The sequence below is a fragment of the Macaca fascicularis genome, chromosome 8 (assembly GCF_037993035.2).
Source record: "Macaca fascicularis isolate 582-1 chromosome 8, T2T-MFA8v1.1".
Lineage (NCBI taxonomy): Eukaryota > Metazoa > Chordata > Mammalia > Primates > Cercopithecidae > Macaca > Macaca fascicularis.
The window spans coordinates 32,001,358-32,017,803 of record NC_088382.1 but is presented as its reverse complement, the minus strand read 5'-3'; the positions used below and the strand labels follow the sequence as shown (position 1 = coordinate 32,017,803).

General features: G+C 42.5%; 1 protein-coding gene across 3 annotated transcripts in view; it reads left to right on the top strand.

Annotated features, from left to right (window-relative positions):
- Nucleotides 1-16,446, top strand: part of INTS9 (integrator complex subunit 9) — a 128,110-nt gene that overhangs the window by 57,494 nt on the left and 54,170 nt on the right. For all 3 annotated transcript variants that reach the window (XM_045399006.2, XM_005562965.4, XM_005562966.5), the window contains 2 exons: nt 1,316-1,455; nt 3,696-3,782. In XM_045399006.2, the coding sequence (XP_045254941.1) occupies nt 1,316-1,455; nt 3,696-3,782 (227 nt within the window). The remainder of the gene's footprint in view (nt 1-1,315; nt 1,456-3,695; nt 3,783-16,446) is intronic.

Sequence of the window (16,446 nt, the reverse complement as noted above, 5' to 3'; positions counted from 1 at the left end):
CACTTGCTTTTCCTTAGTGTACCGTACATTTCCCAGAGTTATGGGAAATGTACCTCCACGGCGGAGGGCCCTGTGAGTGACGGGTTGTCTCTGAACCACGGTGTTTCACTTCTCCCAGAACATGCCACTAATAAAGCTGCATTCCTTCAACAGAAGCACACCAAGGCTTGTTAAGTACTGGCTGCCACAGGTGGGAGGGGACAGAGGAGTCACACAGGACAAAGTGCTACTTTGAGGTGTTGTGTATAGATTGTGAACTGTCATAAGAGTTACACATACAGACCAGGCTTGGTGGCTTGCTGTAATCCCACCACTTTGGGAGACTGAGGCAGCCGGATCACTTGAGGTCAGGAGTTTGAGACCAGCTTAGCCAACGTGGCGAAACCCCATCTCTACTAAAAATACAAAAATTAGCCAGGCGTGGTAGGGCACATCTGTAATCCCAGCTACTCTGTCTCAAAAAGAAATAAAAATTTAAAAATTGAGTTACACATACAATACTTTGGGAGTTCTGAGGAAGTTGTGGTTTCTATCTTGTGAGCAAATCAGGAAGACCTAGTGGAAGAAGAGAATTGCGCCTTGACAGACTGGTAGGACTTAAATATATGGAAGAATTTTAGGTGTTTTCCTAAAATTTACCCAAACTTGGATAGCCTTTTCCCTCACCTGCTAACCTGTCTTTTCTCCCTTTTTACATGACCTTAGTGATGAACTTCAAAGCGCAGATCTGGGGTTAAGATTAGGATGGAAGATGAAAAGATAATTTCCTTTCATGACTGCCACTCTGCTTTTTTGGAGAGCTCTATAACCAGCACTAAACTAACAAAAGTTACCTCAAAAGAAAAACCAAAACAATTGTCTCTCCATCTGGCTTTTGAAGAGCTGGTTTCTGTGTGCTGCGTCCCCATTGCCCATTAATCTGTAGCAGTGGGGTGTTGTGTTCTAGTGTATGCTTGCAGCCTATATGCTGCTCTCTCTGCTTCCAGTTACCTGGTTTCACTTGCCTGGCAGCAGCTGCCGAAGGGTCCTGCTGTCATTTAACCTCATAAGTCTAATTCAGAAGAATTCTGTTCTAGTAAAATCAGAGTGCTGCCTCTGGGCTGGCTGTGTTCTCATTGCTGGCCATCCTGTCCTGCTACTTAATGTCAGTGTAGAAAACCTCTTCAAATGAGAGAATGGCAGTGTTGCAGGGAAAGCCATTGTTATTCTGCAATACAGAAACTACTTCTCTGCATTCTGACAACATCGTTTTTTAGTCACATCATATTGATCGATCCCTGAACAGATATATATCATTCCCTCCCTTTCTTTTCAGACCGAGCTAATAGATCTGTCTACGGTAGATGTGATTCTCATCTCTAACTATCACTGTATGATGGCGCTGCCATACATCACCGAGCACACTGGCTTCACGGGCACAGTGTATGCCACGGAACCGACCGTCCAGATCGGCAGGTGAGAGGGTTGATTCTGATCCCGCTAGGATGTGGCTACGGAGCTCCTCCTTCAGTGACGACGCTGTCACAGTATTATACCAGAGCTGGTGGTTACTTCCTTCTGAACAACTAACCCAAAGAACAGGCAGGAGTAGGCGACTCTCTAGATGAGGAATGTTCATTGGAAATGCCTAAGGATTGATGGTGCAAGTAGCCTTGTTGGTCTTTTTCTTATAAATTAATTGGAAGGAGTTCATGGAGACAGCTGTACAGAGGATACTAATTAGGGGAGGTAATGTTTAGGAAGATGCCACAAAGATGCAAGGCAGAGGGCTTCAAAGAGAAAAAGTGTAGCATCTTTAAGAAGACATTTTATTGCTTTGCTTTCAAAAATTCCCCCTTTTGTGGTTTGTTGTAGACTATAAATGGAGACAGCTTGTAGAAAATATAGGATAGATAAGTAAATAGATGGTTAAGTTGTCTCTGCTGTTGATGGAGTGAAACTGAGCAATCTAGGAGTAAAACTGCAGTTTTCCTTTGACTCTAAGAAGCCTCTGCCATCCCTTTCTCTGCCCCCTACTAAGCCTTTGTGACACGGGTGGTTACCACAAGTAACCATAGTATCATTTAGTGAGAAATTAGGTAAAGAAAATCACTCCAGAAAAAAAAATTTGTCAATTTATTTTTTTGAAAGAATAAGAATGGTATAAGTTGAAACTGTCAGGTCCCAAAATGTGAGACTTAAGAATTGCTGTAGACTCCTAGGTTGGATTCTAGAGTCTTATAGATGAAATAATGTGTTTTCTTGTTTTTATGTCAAACCATATTACCTGCACTGTGTATGTAACCATAAGGTTGCTGAGAAAGGGCTCTCATAGGAAAGTAAAACACTCAAAGTGATGCATCAATTTCAATTGAGAGGATAAGCTAAAAGACTAGCCTCTAGTCTGGAAAAGTTAAAGCAGTGAGGATCAGCACACCATACTGTTCCTATGAAAGCTACATCCAGGACACCAGTGAGCTGGAATCACAGGTCTTGAGATGTTGAAACTAGCACTCTTCCTTCAAGATGGAAGGAGGAGATGGTATTAGGCCAAATAAATAAATGAGAATGAAATGAAGTTGTTTAGCTTTCAAATACTAATACATTAATGGCTTAACAGTATGTATATGTTAGCTTGGAGGGGATTTAAGTCAATACGTATCACCAGTATTAGATTAGGAATGAGGATTCAAGGTGTTAAATCCATTTCTAGCTTTGTGGTCATCCTCTGGCCATCAAGAATTCCCGCAGTTCTCTGTCCTGTGAATCCCCAAAGCCTGTGTACCTTGATCCAACTGATAGCGCAGCATTTCTTAGATTCCTCATCCCTGGTTCTGTGGTACTCCAGCTCATCTCAGAGAGAGCTAGCCTTCTGCATTTAGCAGCCTACTCCATTTGTCCTTGGAGTATTCTTCCAGATGGAATTTTGCTAATTCCTAAAACATGTCAAGAAAACTTATTTTATCCATTTAAAATGTTCATTTAGGCCGGCCGTGGTGGCTCACGCCTGTAATCCCAGCACTTTGAGAGGCCGAGAGAGGTGGATTCGCCTGAGGTCAGGAGTTCGAGACCAACCTGGCCAACACAGTGAAACCCTGTCTCTACTAAAAATACAAAAAATTAGCTCTGTGTGGTGGCAGGTGCCTGTAATCCCAGCTACTCGGGTGGCTGAGGCAGGAGAATCGCTTGAACCCAGGAGGCGGAGGTTGCAATGAGCTGAGATTGTGCCATTGCACTCCAGCCTAGGCAACAAGAGTGAAACTCAGTCTCAAAAAAAAAAAAGTTCATTTAATATTGTAATTTAAAAAAAAAAAAATCCTGCCCATTCCCTGCTGTGTCACCAAAATTAGATACTTGACAGTCATTTAACTTCTCCCTATGTATTTTTAGTAACATAAAGGTAGAGATCTTAGAGTGAGAGTTAAAACAGGCTTGTGTATTTCTATGTTTAGAGACAAGAAACGGGCCAGGCTTGTTTTAAAGGTGAATTAAATTATTTAAGTTCAGGATTTTTAGCACGGAAATGCAATAAGAGAGTGAGGATTTTGTTTAACTTAATATCAACTGGTGATCAAGTTTATGTGCAGCAGAGAGGAAGATGATGATGAGATGGTGTAGGAGGAGGTGGGCAAGTCATTTCTCCTGGCCAACAGTTAGAGTAGGGTGTTTCTCTAATTTTTTAATGGGTGTTCCTCACTTTTTTTCTTTAAACTCAGGCTTCTCATGGAAGAGCTGGTGAATTTCATTGAAAGAGTGCCAAAGGCTCAGTCTGCCTCCTTGTGGAAGAATAAGGACATTCAGAGGTGAGGAACAGACCACTCTCTTCCCAGAGACTATAGCACCAGGTGCTTTGCAAAGCAGTCTCATTTGATTTCTTCTTCTATGCTTAAACAATGATTTGGTTATATTAAAGATTCTCTTTTTCCTAATACATGAAAGGGTTACATTTGATTCAACCAATGTTTTCTGAGAGGCAACTATGTGCAAGGTGCTATGCTGGGTACTGGAGTTTTTAGGAACAATTGGCTCTGTCCATGAGGTGCTCAAAGTTTAATGGAAAATCAGATAACTCAGGTCAGTTACAGTTTGCATGGCATGTCTTAGAAGAGATGTTTGCCAGCTAGGCGCGGTGGCTCACGCTTGTAATCCCAGCACTTTGGGAGGCCAAGATGGGCAGATCACCTGAGTTTGGGAGTTTGAGACCAGCCTGACCAACATGGAGAAACCCCGTCTCTATGAAAAATACAAAAAAATTAGCCGGGTGGTAGCGCATGCCTGTAATCACAGCTATTCGGGAGGCTGAGGCAGGAGAACTGCTTGAACCCGGAAGGCAGAGGTTTCAGTGAGCCGAGATTGTGCCATTGTGCTACAGCCTGGGCAGCAAGAGTGCAACTCCATCTCAAACAAACAAACAAAAAAAAGATGTTTACCCACAGTGCTGTAGGCACTCAGAAACTGAAGAACCCTGCTTAGGGAGGCTGAGAAGGACATTCCTTAGGAGATGACAGTTGAGATGGGTCTTGGAAGAAGAAATGGACTTGTCCCTATTGCAGAGGTTGAGAAGAGAAGTCCAGGCACGGTGTCATGGGACATAGTATATTCAGGAAACAGTGAGATGTTCAGTGTGGATTAGGGTGAGTAGAGAGATGAGAGGTGCAAGTAAAGGGGTGAGTTGGAGCAAGAGAATGAAGATTCTCATATGTGAAACTTGAGTTTTACATTGTTGAGAGTGTGAACTTGGCCAGTGAAGGTTTATAAAGGAGGCAGATGACCACATTTGTTTTGGGGAAGTTAACTCTGGAAGTAGCATAAAGGATGGACGGGAATGCAGAGACAGGCAGGAGGACCAGCAGTGTGACTGCTGAAATCCAGGGGAGATGACAAAGCCTTGAACTAAGGCAGTATCTGTGAGCATGAAGCTGAAGTCTAACTTCAAAGGAATTTCTGAGATAGAATTAAAAAGAACTGGTAAGAGCTGTAAAAGAGGCTGTAAGTAATTAAGAAGGTAAGAGGAGAGCTGAATGGAAGCCAAGGGACAAGGAAGTTTCAGAAAATATAGGTTGTTGTTGGTCTCAGATGCTGCAGGAATATCAAGTAAAATGGAGATGAGGCCCTTGACTATAGGAATGGGAAAGTCCTTAACAATCCCAAAGAGGTGAGTTGCCGTAGAGTGCTAGGTCCAGGAACCAGGCTGTAAGAGATGAAGTAAGGAGAAATATGGTAGAAGCAGCAGCTTAATTTCACTTCCATGCTCTCTTACTTAAATTGGCAACAGAGTACCCCCGTGGATGTTAACACACTGGGCTTTCTCTAACCATAGCAATTGTGCCTTCACCTCCAGGCCCTGCAGCAGCCCCACCTTCTGATGGTGGCATCACATCTGGAGTAAAAACTAGTCTTTTGATTTCTTGTTTTCTTTTTCTTTTTCTTTTATTTATTTATTTTTATTTTTTTTTTTTTGAGACGGAGTCTCACTTTGTCGCCCAGGCTGGAGTGCAGTGGTGCAGTCTTGGCTCACTGCAACCTCTGCCTCCAGGGTTCAAGCGATTCTCCTGCCTCAGGCTCCCAAGTAGCTGGGACTACAGGTGCATGCCACCACGCCCAACTAATTTTCGTAATTTTAGTAGAGATGGGGTTTCACCATGTTGGCCGGAATGGTCTTGATCTCTTGACCTCTCAATCCAGCCACCTCGGCCTCCCAAAGTGCTGGGATTATAGGTGTGAGTCACTGCACCCGGCATAGTCTTATAATTTCTTAGGCAGTTTATATTCCATATGCTCCTACCCAAGTCCACTTTTTTCCAGTTGGCACTGGTTTCTCTTTCCCTCTAGATCAGCGATTTGTAGTCATCTGCTTATTTCAACATTAGAATGTCTTAGTTTTTGCAGATCTTCTTTTGATTAGAGTATAAATACGTAGCTAGAGGAATACACTTTTTCTATAGTGACTATTTCAGAGCCTGAGCATTAGTCTCCTCCGTGCATCCCTTTGTACACATGTTATTTATTTTACTTATGTAACACTTATTGTGTGCCAGGCACTCTTCTAAATGTGTTGTTTAATTTATGTATTCCTTTAATAAATAGGTAGGTAAGTAGTCGTGTTACTACATTTTTTTTTTTTTTTTTCTGAGATGAAGTTTCTGTCTGTCTTCCAGGCTGGAGTGCAGTGGTGTGATCTCCGCTCACTGCAACCCCTGCCTCCCAAGGTTCAAGCAATTCTTCTGCCTCAGCCTCCCGAGTAGCTGGGACTACAGGTGCGTGCCACCATGCCCGGCTAATTTTTGTTTTTTAGTAGAGATGGGGTTTCACCATATTGGCCAGGCTGGTCTCAAACTTATGACCTCGTGATCTGCCCACCTCAGCCTCACAAAGTGTTGGGATTACAGACGTGAACCACCACACCCAGCCAGTGTTATTACTTTTTTACAGGAGAGAAAACTGATACAGAGAGATTAAGTAACTTGTCCAAGGTTACACAGCTAGTGAGTGGCAAGATTTGCATTCGAACCCAGCCAGCCAGCTAGCCTGGCTGCAGGGTCCATGCTCCTAACCCATCTGCTGGGCCACCTCTTGTGCACACACACATGCCTCTTCTCACATGCATGTGAGCCGCTTCTTGTGTCAGGGGATGAGAAAGTAGGCTTATCTGTGCACATTTTCTCCTGCGTTTTAAGGATCTTCTGAATGTCCATTTCCTTGTTTGGGGATGTATAGTGTGGGCGTGGCTTCACATTAGGAAGCATTTTCTGGACATGTGCATATATAAGTCTTCGGAGTGTATGTGAATGGCCTCCTTGATCTGACTGCCCTGGTGCAGTACCGCATTCTTGTTCCCAGCTCCCTTTTCTCTTTTCCTCAGTTCTGATAACCTCCCTTCTTTTGTTTTCATCTCCCGTGTGCCCACTGGACTGGACAGGACCCCAGTTCCCTACATCTCCCTCTCAGAAACCTCAGGACTTTGTTTTCTTTCCCATGGAACATGCATGCTCTGACCTCCCTTCTTCCTCTTAAATATAAACCATTTATAGTGTTTTGCTGCAAATAATTTTGGCACACCACAAATAGTGTTCAAAAGTCAGTATTTCTTGGCCAGGTGCAGTGACTCAGGCCTGTAATCCCAGCATTTTGGGAGACCGATGCAGGCAGATCACTTGAGGTCAGGAGTTCCAAGACCAGCCTGGCCACTATGGTAAAACCCCGTCTCTACCAAAAATACAAAAAAAATTAGCCAGGCATAGTGGCGGACACCTGTAGTCCCAGCTCCTCAGAAGGCTGAGGCAGAAGAATCGCTTGAACTTGCGAGGCAGAGGTTGCAGTAAGCTGAGATCACGCCACTGCACTCCAGCCTGGGGGACAGAGCGAGGACTCTGTCTAAAAAAAAAAAAAAAGGCAGTATTTCCTGACTCCCAAATCTTGGGCAAAGTCTTAGGAAGCCCCAAATCCTTACTTCACCTTTTCTCTTGTGACCTTGGGCACAATCCTCGGCCATTTTTTCTTTGCCTCCTATTTGGCCACACAAAAGAAGTGCCACCTACATTAGGGAGAGTATGAATGAGGCTAAAGGAGGAGAAGGCTAGGGAGGGGCCTGAAAGGTATTTCCTAAGATGCACAAGAAATCTCCCTTTCTAAAAGTTTTTTCATTTTAAGTTCTGGGATATGCGTGTAGGACATGCAGGTTTGTTACATAGGTAAACATGTGCCATGGTGGTTTGCTGCACCTGTCAACCAATCACCTAGGTAGTAAGCCCCGTATGCATTAGCTGTTTATCCCAATGCTCTCTCTCCCCATTCCGCCCTCCCTGAGAGGCCCCAATGTGTGTTGTTCCCCTGCCTGTGTCCATGTGTTCTCATTGTTTAGCTCCCACTTAAAAGTGAGAACATGCAGTGTTTGGTTTTCTGTTCCTCAGTTTGCTGAGGATAATGGCTTCAGTTCCATCTATGTCCCTGCAACACACATGATCTCATTCCTTTTTATGGCTGCATAGTATTCCATGGTATATAGGTACCACATTTTTTTAATCCAGTCTATCACCGATGGCCATTTTGGCTGATTCCATGTCTTTGCTATTGTGAATAGGGCTGCAGTGAACATACACTTGCATGTATCTTTATAATAGAATGGAAATCGCCCTTTTAAAAGAAGCTGCTAGTTGAACTGTGGGCAAAAATCAGAAACTGTTGAGACTAACTTGGTGGAGGAGCAAGGAGAGTAGTAACTTGCACTTTTGGAGAAGGCCGTCTTTGATTCTCACCCTGGCCAAGGATTGTGCTTTGATTTTTGAGCATGACAGCATGAGATGAGCCATAGTTATTGGTAGAGAAAGGGAAGAGTCTAATTATTGGAAAATATACTGAGGTGTGAAAGAGACACTCCATAGCTGTGTTCTCTTTTTCTCCTAGATAAATTCAGCATAAATATTAGAAGTGGTGGAAGAATTTGAAGAGCTATTTTTTTTTTTTTTAATTGTTTGAGACAGGGTCTCTGTCACCCAGACTGGAGTACAGTGGTGCAATGTCGGCTCACTGCAGCCTCCACCTCCCAGGGTTCAAGCGATTATCCCTCATCAATTTGCTGAGTAACTGGGACTAAAGGTGCACACCTCCATGCTCAGTAATTTTTGTATTTTTTGGGTTTCACCATGTTGGCCAGGTTGGTCTCAAACTCAAGTGATCCGCCTACCTCAGCCTGCCAAAGTGCTGGGATTATAGGCATGAGCCACTGTGCTTGGCCATAAGATCTATTTATTCTTTAATTGGCATCAAGCGAAAGAGTTCTTTTGAAATATTCACCTAGAATTTAATCTTGGACCAGAGTTCTAAAAGTGCTGCATTTGGACAATGTTTGTGCTAAGGGATTTACATCACCTTTAGATTTCTCTCTATCACAAGCTAGTTGATATCTAGCGTCCCAAACTACTGTGGCATGCTACATTGACAAACGCTATTTTTTGCTATCTAGTTCACCAAAATTTTTCCCATTATGTAGGCTGTATCTTCTCTTTATGTTTTCATTCTTTTTGTTGTTGTTGTTGTTGTTGTTATTTTCTTCATTCTTGCGCTTTGCCTGTCCAGGTCTTCCAAAGTAGGGATCACAGGTCCACATGCCTACAGGGCTGAGGAAGGTACACACCGGAGTGGGATGGGCTGGTGGAAAATGTGGACCAGTGACCACACCCCTCTATAGGGGCAGCTGACTTGCAACTCCAGCAGATCGTGGCCATATGGGAATGTGAGCCCACAGTTGCCAAGCCTTCCTTAGAACTCAAAGTCTAGATGTTGTAAATGTGACTTTTAAAAAATCTTTTTAGAAATGTTGGCTGCTACATTAGAATAAAATCCCGTATGATCTGAGCAAAGTACCTCTTTGAGAGGTACTTTGAGAGGTACTCGATTTGAGACTTGAGCCCCCAGTTTTTGACTTACACTATATATAGGCAGACTCAAAGCAGATCTTGTCAAGTGCCTAGAATTAATACATCTTAGTAGCTTACATTACTAATAAAACTATCAACTAAAGAAAACAGTAAATTAAAAATTTTCAAACTCAGTCAAAAGAATCTGACAAATTCTCATAAATCATTTGAAGTTAGTTCGAATTAGCATTTGATTTATTATTAGTACATGTACCAAAAAAAAAAAAAAACTATTACTCCTACTTTTTGGCAGCTGTATAACTTCCTGCCTCAGTTGACAGTGCTCCTTGAGATTTATATCAAAGAAGTTAGCCATCCTTCTTCCTAACTTTGACATTACAGTTTACTCTTGAAAAAGAGATGGATTTTGAAGGGGAAGGAAAAGGAGAATCCCTCACAATATAATTTTTGGGTCTCTGACTTTCCCACACTCACTTAAGTTTAGGTTTTTAATGGAAAAATGTAAAGGAAGATACTCCACTTAAGAAAGTAACCCCACCTCTAGTACTTCTTTTGTATAAAGCTAACATTTTTTATAAGATTAGAAATCTACAGTTACAATAAGGATAAATCATTACAATATATTGTCATCATCCTCATGCAAGCATTAAGCAATTAAGCATTGATATATTCTTGGCTGAATTTTTATGGCAGTTTTTAATACTTGAAACTTGAAATGTGGCTTCATACCTTACAGAAGACTTAAAACTAGCCAGGCATGATGGCTCATTCCTGTAATCTCAGCACTTTGGGGGGCCAAGGCTGGTGGATCACCTGAGGTCAGGAGTTCAAGACCAGCATGACCAACATGGTGAAACCCCATCTCTGCTAAAAATACAAAATTCGTCACACCTATAGTCCCAGCCACTTGGGAGGCTGAGGCAGGAGAATCGCTTAAATCCAGGAGGTGGAAGTTGCGGTGAGCCGAGATCGTGCCATTTGCACTCCAGCCTGGGCAACAAGAGTGAAATTCCATCTCAAAACAAAACAAAACAAAACGAAAAAGACTTAAAACCATGCATGTTCAAGTTGAAGTTCCTCTGCTCTGACACCCCTTGGGTATGCGTACAGTTTATCAACTAACTGTATGATAGGAAGAGAAGAGAAAAGTGTGTACTTGGAGGTCAAATAGACTGGTATTCGAATTTCAGATCTGTTTTTTGGTAACTGTGGCAACTTATTTCTTCTAGGCTCTATTTCCTCCTTCATGAAATAGGAGTGATATTAACAACTTAATAGGATTGTTGTAAGGACTAAATGAGTAATATGACTAAGTTCTTAAAATTATGCCAGTCACCCAGTAGGTGCTCAATAAATGCCAGTGTCCTTGTCTCCTTTAATAAGATAAATGGCTTACATAATCTGCTTTTGTTAACCAGAACACATCTGTCTTCCACAGCGTAAGGTACCTTCAGACACTGCCTTTCCGATGAGAGCAAGGTAGTCAAGTGGACAGAAGGAAAACGGTTTTCAAATTCCACTGTTACCTGTAGTTAGCTGTCACTGTCACTCAGACTCTTAGACTCAATCTTTTCTGTAAAATAAGAATTAAATTATCTCTAAGTCCACTTGTGTTAGAGATCTGAAAGTTGTCCAGAGAGAGGCTCCTTAAGGCAGGCCCTCAGAGAGCAGCAGTGCTTTGACGGAGTAATCACAGCTGGTTGGGCTTTGCGATTCCGGTCACTTCACTGTTTCATTTCACTCGGAGTTGATTAGCCTCTGAGGGACTGATTCATGCTGACCAGACTCCCAGGATGTAGAGTGACAAACAAAAATCCTGATTAATCACTTTAAAGTAAGACCTCTGACTGGCTCCAGAACTAGAGTGGCTCCTCTATCTAGGACACTCTGTGCTAGCCAGGAAGTCCACTTAAGACCTCAAATTATGGGTAAGAAATTTTTCCATGAGCATAGGATTAGAACAGAGATCGTTGACTTGCTCTCAAGAGTTGTTCCTGTCATGCTTTGGTAGCCTAAGCAATTGCTGTTTTTTAAGCAATAATTTGATCTAAAATAAACATCAGGGGTTATAACCTAGTTTCTGGTTAATATTGAAACATACTTCATTTTGAGGCTCCACAAACTCCATATGGGTCCTTATTCTGCCAACATACCCAGTCCATCCCAGCCCCAACGGGCATGTTAAGCCCTTTGCTGTGATGAGAGTCAGGCGGGGAACTTTCTTGATTCCTATCTTCTTTGTATTCTCTCCTTACATTAATTTTGTTCATTCATTCATTCATTCAACAAACACTTAATGCCCAGCCAGTTTTTTACTTACCACCTTCCAAGTGGTCCTTCTGGACTTAAAAGTCTTAATGTTTAATAAAAACACAAAAGCGTGCTGCTTTTGCTGGCAGGATGGAGGAAGAGGCCGCAGAGCTTTGGCATCATGTCAGAGCCCTGGGAAAGAAGTTCATCAGGCATTCAAGTGTGGTAAGAACAAAGCAAAACAATGAAATCCTTTAGAAAGTACTTATGAAGCATTTAGACTCTGAGAACTTGACTTTGATAAATTAGAAAGCCAGAGAAACACAGAACTAGTTCCCTCTGGGTTTCCTTATCCTTCTTATCCAAAATCAGCCAATAATTCTAATGGCTTTAAATGGCTCTATAAATGCCTCTCCGTAATTGGGACCTCAAGTAAGCCTAAGGAGAGTTTCTGGGAAAGCTAAGTTAGACAAGATGTGTTAGGAGATAGCGGAAGCACAACAAAGTAACTAAATATCTAGAAAGAATAAAAGAGGATGTCAGCAAAAGGACTTTGTGGGCAGAAATATGAAATTCAGAGAATTTCAGAGTTGTTGAGTAACTACCAAATGCCTGGTATTTTGATAAGTTTGTAGAAAAATACCCAAAAAAGTTTAAGATTTAGTCGCTCTACTCAAGGAGCTTGTCAAGCAGAGAAAATAGAGGCTAAATGGCAAGACTTAGGCTGGGCTGGGCAGATTGAGTAGGGCTTGAATGAGGAAAAAGAGACCATTCCAAGCGGGCAAGAGAGTGAGCAAGATAGAAGTCCTAGTCTTCTGTAACCTAACCACTGAAGTGACAGCCCATCATCATCTTTGTCATATTAGAAGCAAGCCACTTGATCCAGCTCACACTCAGGAGAGGATTCCACAAGGGGGTGAATCCTGTAGGTGGGGGTCACTTGGAGCCATGGCAGAAGCACCTGCCACAAAACCCTGAACCGGGCAGGTCAGACTGAACCAGAGGCAGTGGGGATGACTTGACTTTCCTCTTCTGGGTTACCCCTGAGCTCCTCCCTGCTTTTTTTCACCACCTCTCGCAGTTATAGGGCTCACCTCTACCCAAACGTGGTGCAGTTCAGAGGGGACATGTTGATAATTGCATTGCTGGTTCTTTTCTTTCCTGGGATAGCAACTGAACTTTTTTTCTTTTGAGTGTCATTTATATTGGGCACTGTGCTCAGTGCTGAGGAGACAAAAACGAAAAAAATATTGCTGTGTGAATCATATGATACAATGGGATAAAAAGATACACGTTACTCTTTTCAGTGGGTATTAGTAAAATACAAAACAAAAGGCGAATTTAACACGACTGTTCTCCTTCTAACTACAGTGTTCTATGGATCTGATTAGCAAAAATCACCTGTAGTGAAAATTTCTGTATAAACATGCTTTCTTCAGTTTTTGTAGAACGTAAGTTTATGATTTCCATACCATTTACTTCAAAAGAAAAGATGGGAAAGATTCAGGCTGAAATATACCTGGATCTTCAGGAGCCTTTTGTTTTGCTTAAGAAAATTGTGTCCCTATTTGAAACACCAGTAATTTCTCTAGAAATAAGTTCTGGGCTGTTGAGGACAAAAGTTGTAGATGCTTTGCATCTTCATGATTCCCTCTTTCCCTTCTAAGGGTTCGGTCAGAACACTGCTAGTACTCAATCAGCTGAATATAAGACTGTTTCATCTCCAGCACACAATGAAAACATTAAAGTGACCAAAGCCTCTTTTTTAGCTAGGCTGTTCCAGTTCTTAGTCTGCTGAATTTTCACAGGGTGTTGTCCTAGATGGAAAGGGGAGACTGTGCTGGGAAGGGCCATCAAGAGAAGACAGAGCTAGCAGGAAGGAAAGCCCACGTGGTATGGTGTTCTGGGTAATGGCAGTACTGGTTGTCAAATAATGGGTAAGGAAAATCACAGAAAGAAAGCAGGCATAGTTCTGGCCTTGTATGTGACTTTCTAGTCAGCCTTTAAGAGAGGTGACTGTTGCAGGGCCCTGGCAAAGCTGGGGACAATGTGAAAGAAATTCAACTGAATGGAGAGATGTGGTTGGGGGTTGCAAGTGTTATTCATCATTATTCATCACAGTCCCTGCCCTCTAGCCACTCCCATGACAGCCTTCCAGCTCTGGCATTTTTAAGTCAAGAAACTCTTTGGCTGCTACCGGGCCCAAAGTGAGAGGTCTTCATTTTCTGTGCAGGGCAGCCCCAGGAGGTTCAAGCCCCTGGGCTGCCTGATCCTGAGAACTTAAAGGAGGAGTCAAAGCTGGGTAGAACCTTGGGTTTTTCCTTGAGGCCTCTCAAGTTCAGAATCGTTGCTGCCAGTCAGAGTCAATCTCCTTGGGTTGGAGTCCACTGCAGTATTGTAGAGAAATGCATATGCTCCTGGGGCTGTGTTGGAGCAGGGCTGGAGACAAACCTTGACTCAGCATCTCTTCTGCACCAGACACTTCACATGCATTATATTATACATCATTTCCCCATTGCAGAGAAACTCTCAAAGGAAGGTAGTCTCTCCATTTTATAGATGAGGAAACTGAGGCTTGGAGGTGAAGAGCTAACTCCAGGATGTAAACCTAGACTTGTCTGGTTGTAAATTCTCTTTTTTCCTTATTTACCAGTGCCTCTGAGAGAAATATCTCCTTCCTCAAAGCAGGCAGTCGTGAGTTATGGGGATGTGGAGGTAAGAGATGCAGGAGCAGCAGACCCTGAGGTGGCCTCAGTCCAGAGGGAGCTTCTGTGCCACTTCCCTGCACTCCTGCCAGACTCAGGGCCAGCCAGCCTTCCTGAAGAGCATGTGAGTGTGCACCTAGCCTAGACTGGGGTCACAAGATCTGAGAGAAAGTGACAAATGTGTCTAGGTTTTAAGCAAGAGCAAGTAAGTGTTGTCCACTCAAAATGTAGAAGACAGAGGGACTTAGGTAGGTGGGGTGCAGGCAGGCAGGGCCTTGCACTGAAAAAGCCCGGTATAGACAGTACAGGCAAAAGCAGCGCCCAGATAAAGAAGGGCCTTAGGAAGTCATGCTGAGAGCCTTGGATTTTATCCTCAATGTATTGGTGAACCATTGAAGTTGGGGGATGATACGATCTTGAGATTTGCATTTGTAGTATATTGTTTAGGCCTTTCTGGGAGGGAAGGCCAGCCTGTAGGCAAGAATGACTCGAGTCCTTTGGCATCCCTTTTGTTGCCTTGTTCTGTTAAATTTTTCTTAGACTTAAGCACAGTGTGAACAGAAGCCCTGTATTGTGCGTGTCGTTCCCCTTATGTGACTTACGTCCTGAGACCACAGTCAGTGCTAAGTAAATACGTATAGAATAAATATTGCAAAACCTAAAGCAGTTCACTATGTGTACCTAAGATAAGTGAATAAGAAAATCTTCATGTATCTGTTTATGTAGAAGGTAATGACAATGGATCATTGATACTTTGTTGCTAAAGAAACAAGGGTAAAAAGCATAGGAACGATTTGATCTATGTGCTGCTCTGGTTAAATCTTAATTCAGTGTTTCCATTGTTATGGCTGTATAAATGCAATTCACCGGCCATATAAGATTATTAGGATTGTTTTTTCTATCTTGTGCAACTTTTTGTTTTCCCTTGAGTTAATTACCTTGTTTTCTTATTTGTGTAGTAATTTTATGTACCTATTGTCTCTATACTCTTCCCCTACTTGTCTCTCCTCAATATGTTTGTAAGTGATTACAAATTTCTCCTCTACCCTCTTAGGGTATCCAGTTGTGCCTAAGAATTAAACTGACAAAAAACAGGTTAACAGAAGAAAGGCATACACATTTGATTAAATTACATATATGTAGGAGTCCGCACAGGAGAATGAAGACCCAAAGGAGCAGTTAGAGTTGAACACAGACACTGAGTTGGACAAAGAGCAGGACGTTGGGAAAATGTGACAAGGGAAGGGGACTTGGGCCAGAGCAGTCAACTGGGTGGAGAAGTGACTGGGAAGATCAGGGTTTAACAAGGTTTGCTGGTACAGGTTTTTCTCGAACTCCATTCCCTTTCCCTACAGATAAAGTGTTACTTTCCTCCTGCTATAGGGAGGACATCTTCCATATGGGGATTTCATCTCCTTTCAGGAAGAAAAAGAGGAGGTCAGAGAGCTCTTCCTGCACCTGCTGTTTCTCAGGTGCCTTTACCTCAAACTAACCTTTATGCTGAAGTGGCATATTTTGGGGTGGCATATCCTGCCACCCATCATGTTCAGTCTCCGTAGGTATTCAGACAACTTTTATCTCCTTGAAAAGTCCTCTCCCCAGCCTTCTCTCTCTGATGTCAGCTGTCTTGGGCCCAATGCCATGGCTTTCAGCTGAGGATTTTCCTCACCATTATCCCAAGGACTTCTTTTGCTTCTGTTAGAAGCTCTGTTTTCTCAGTCTTCCATTTTCTTGTTTACTCCTTGATTTTTCAGGCCACATCCTCCAGCAACTCCCTGACAAAGAATGTGTGGGAAGTAAATTTTCTGAATCTGCACATCTAAAACTATTTGGTAGGAATAACCCTCAAACTATTTGACAGAAATCTACATTAGATATAATTTTCTCTTACAATGTTGAAAACATTATTATATTTTCTTCTAGCTTCCAGGAGCGTTGTTGAAATGTCCAGTGCTGTTTTGAGCCTACATCTTTAGTTTGTACCTCTTGATTCCCATATGATAGCTTTTAGAATCTTTATTCCTTGCGTTCATGATGATGGATCTTACTAAAGCAGTTTCATTCATGTGCTGAGTACTTAATGGGCCCTTTCAATTTAGAACAGGAGTGGCAACTGTTGGCCAGCACTGTTTCTG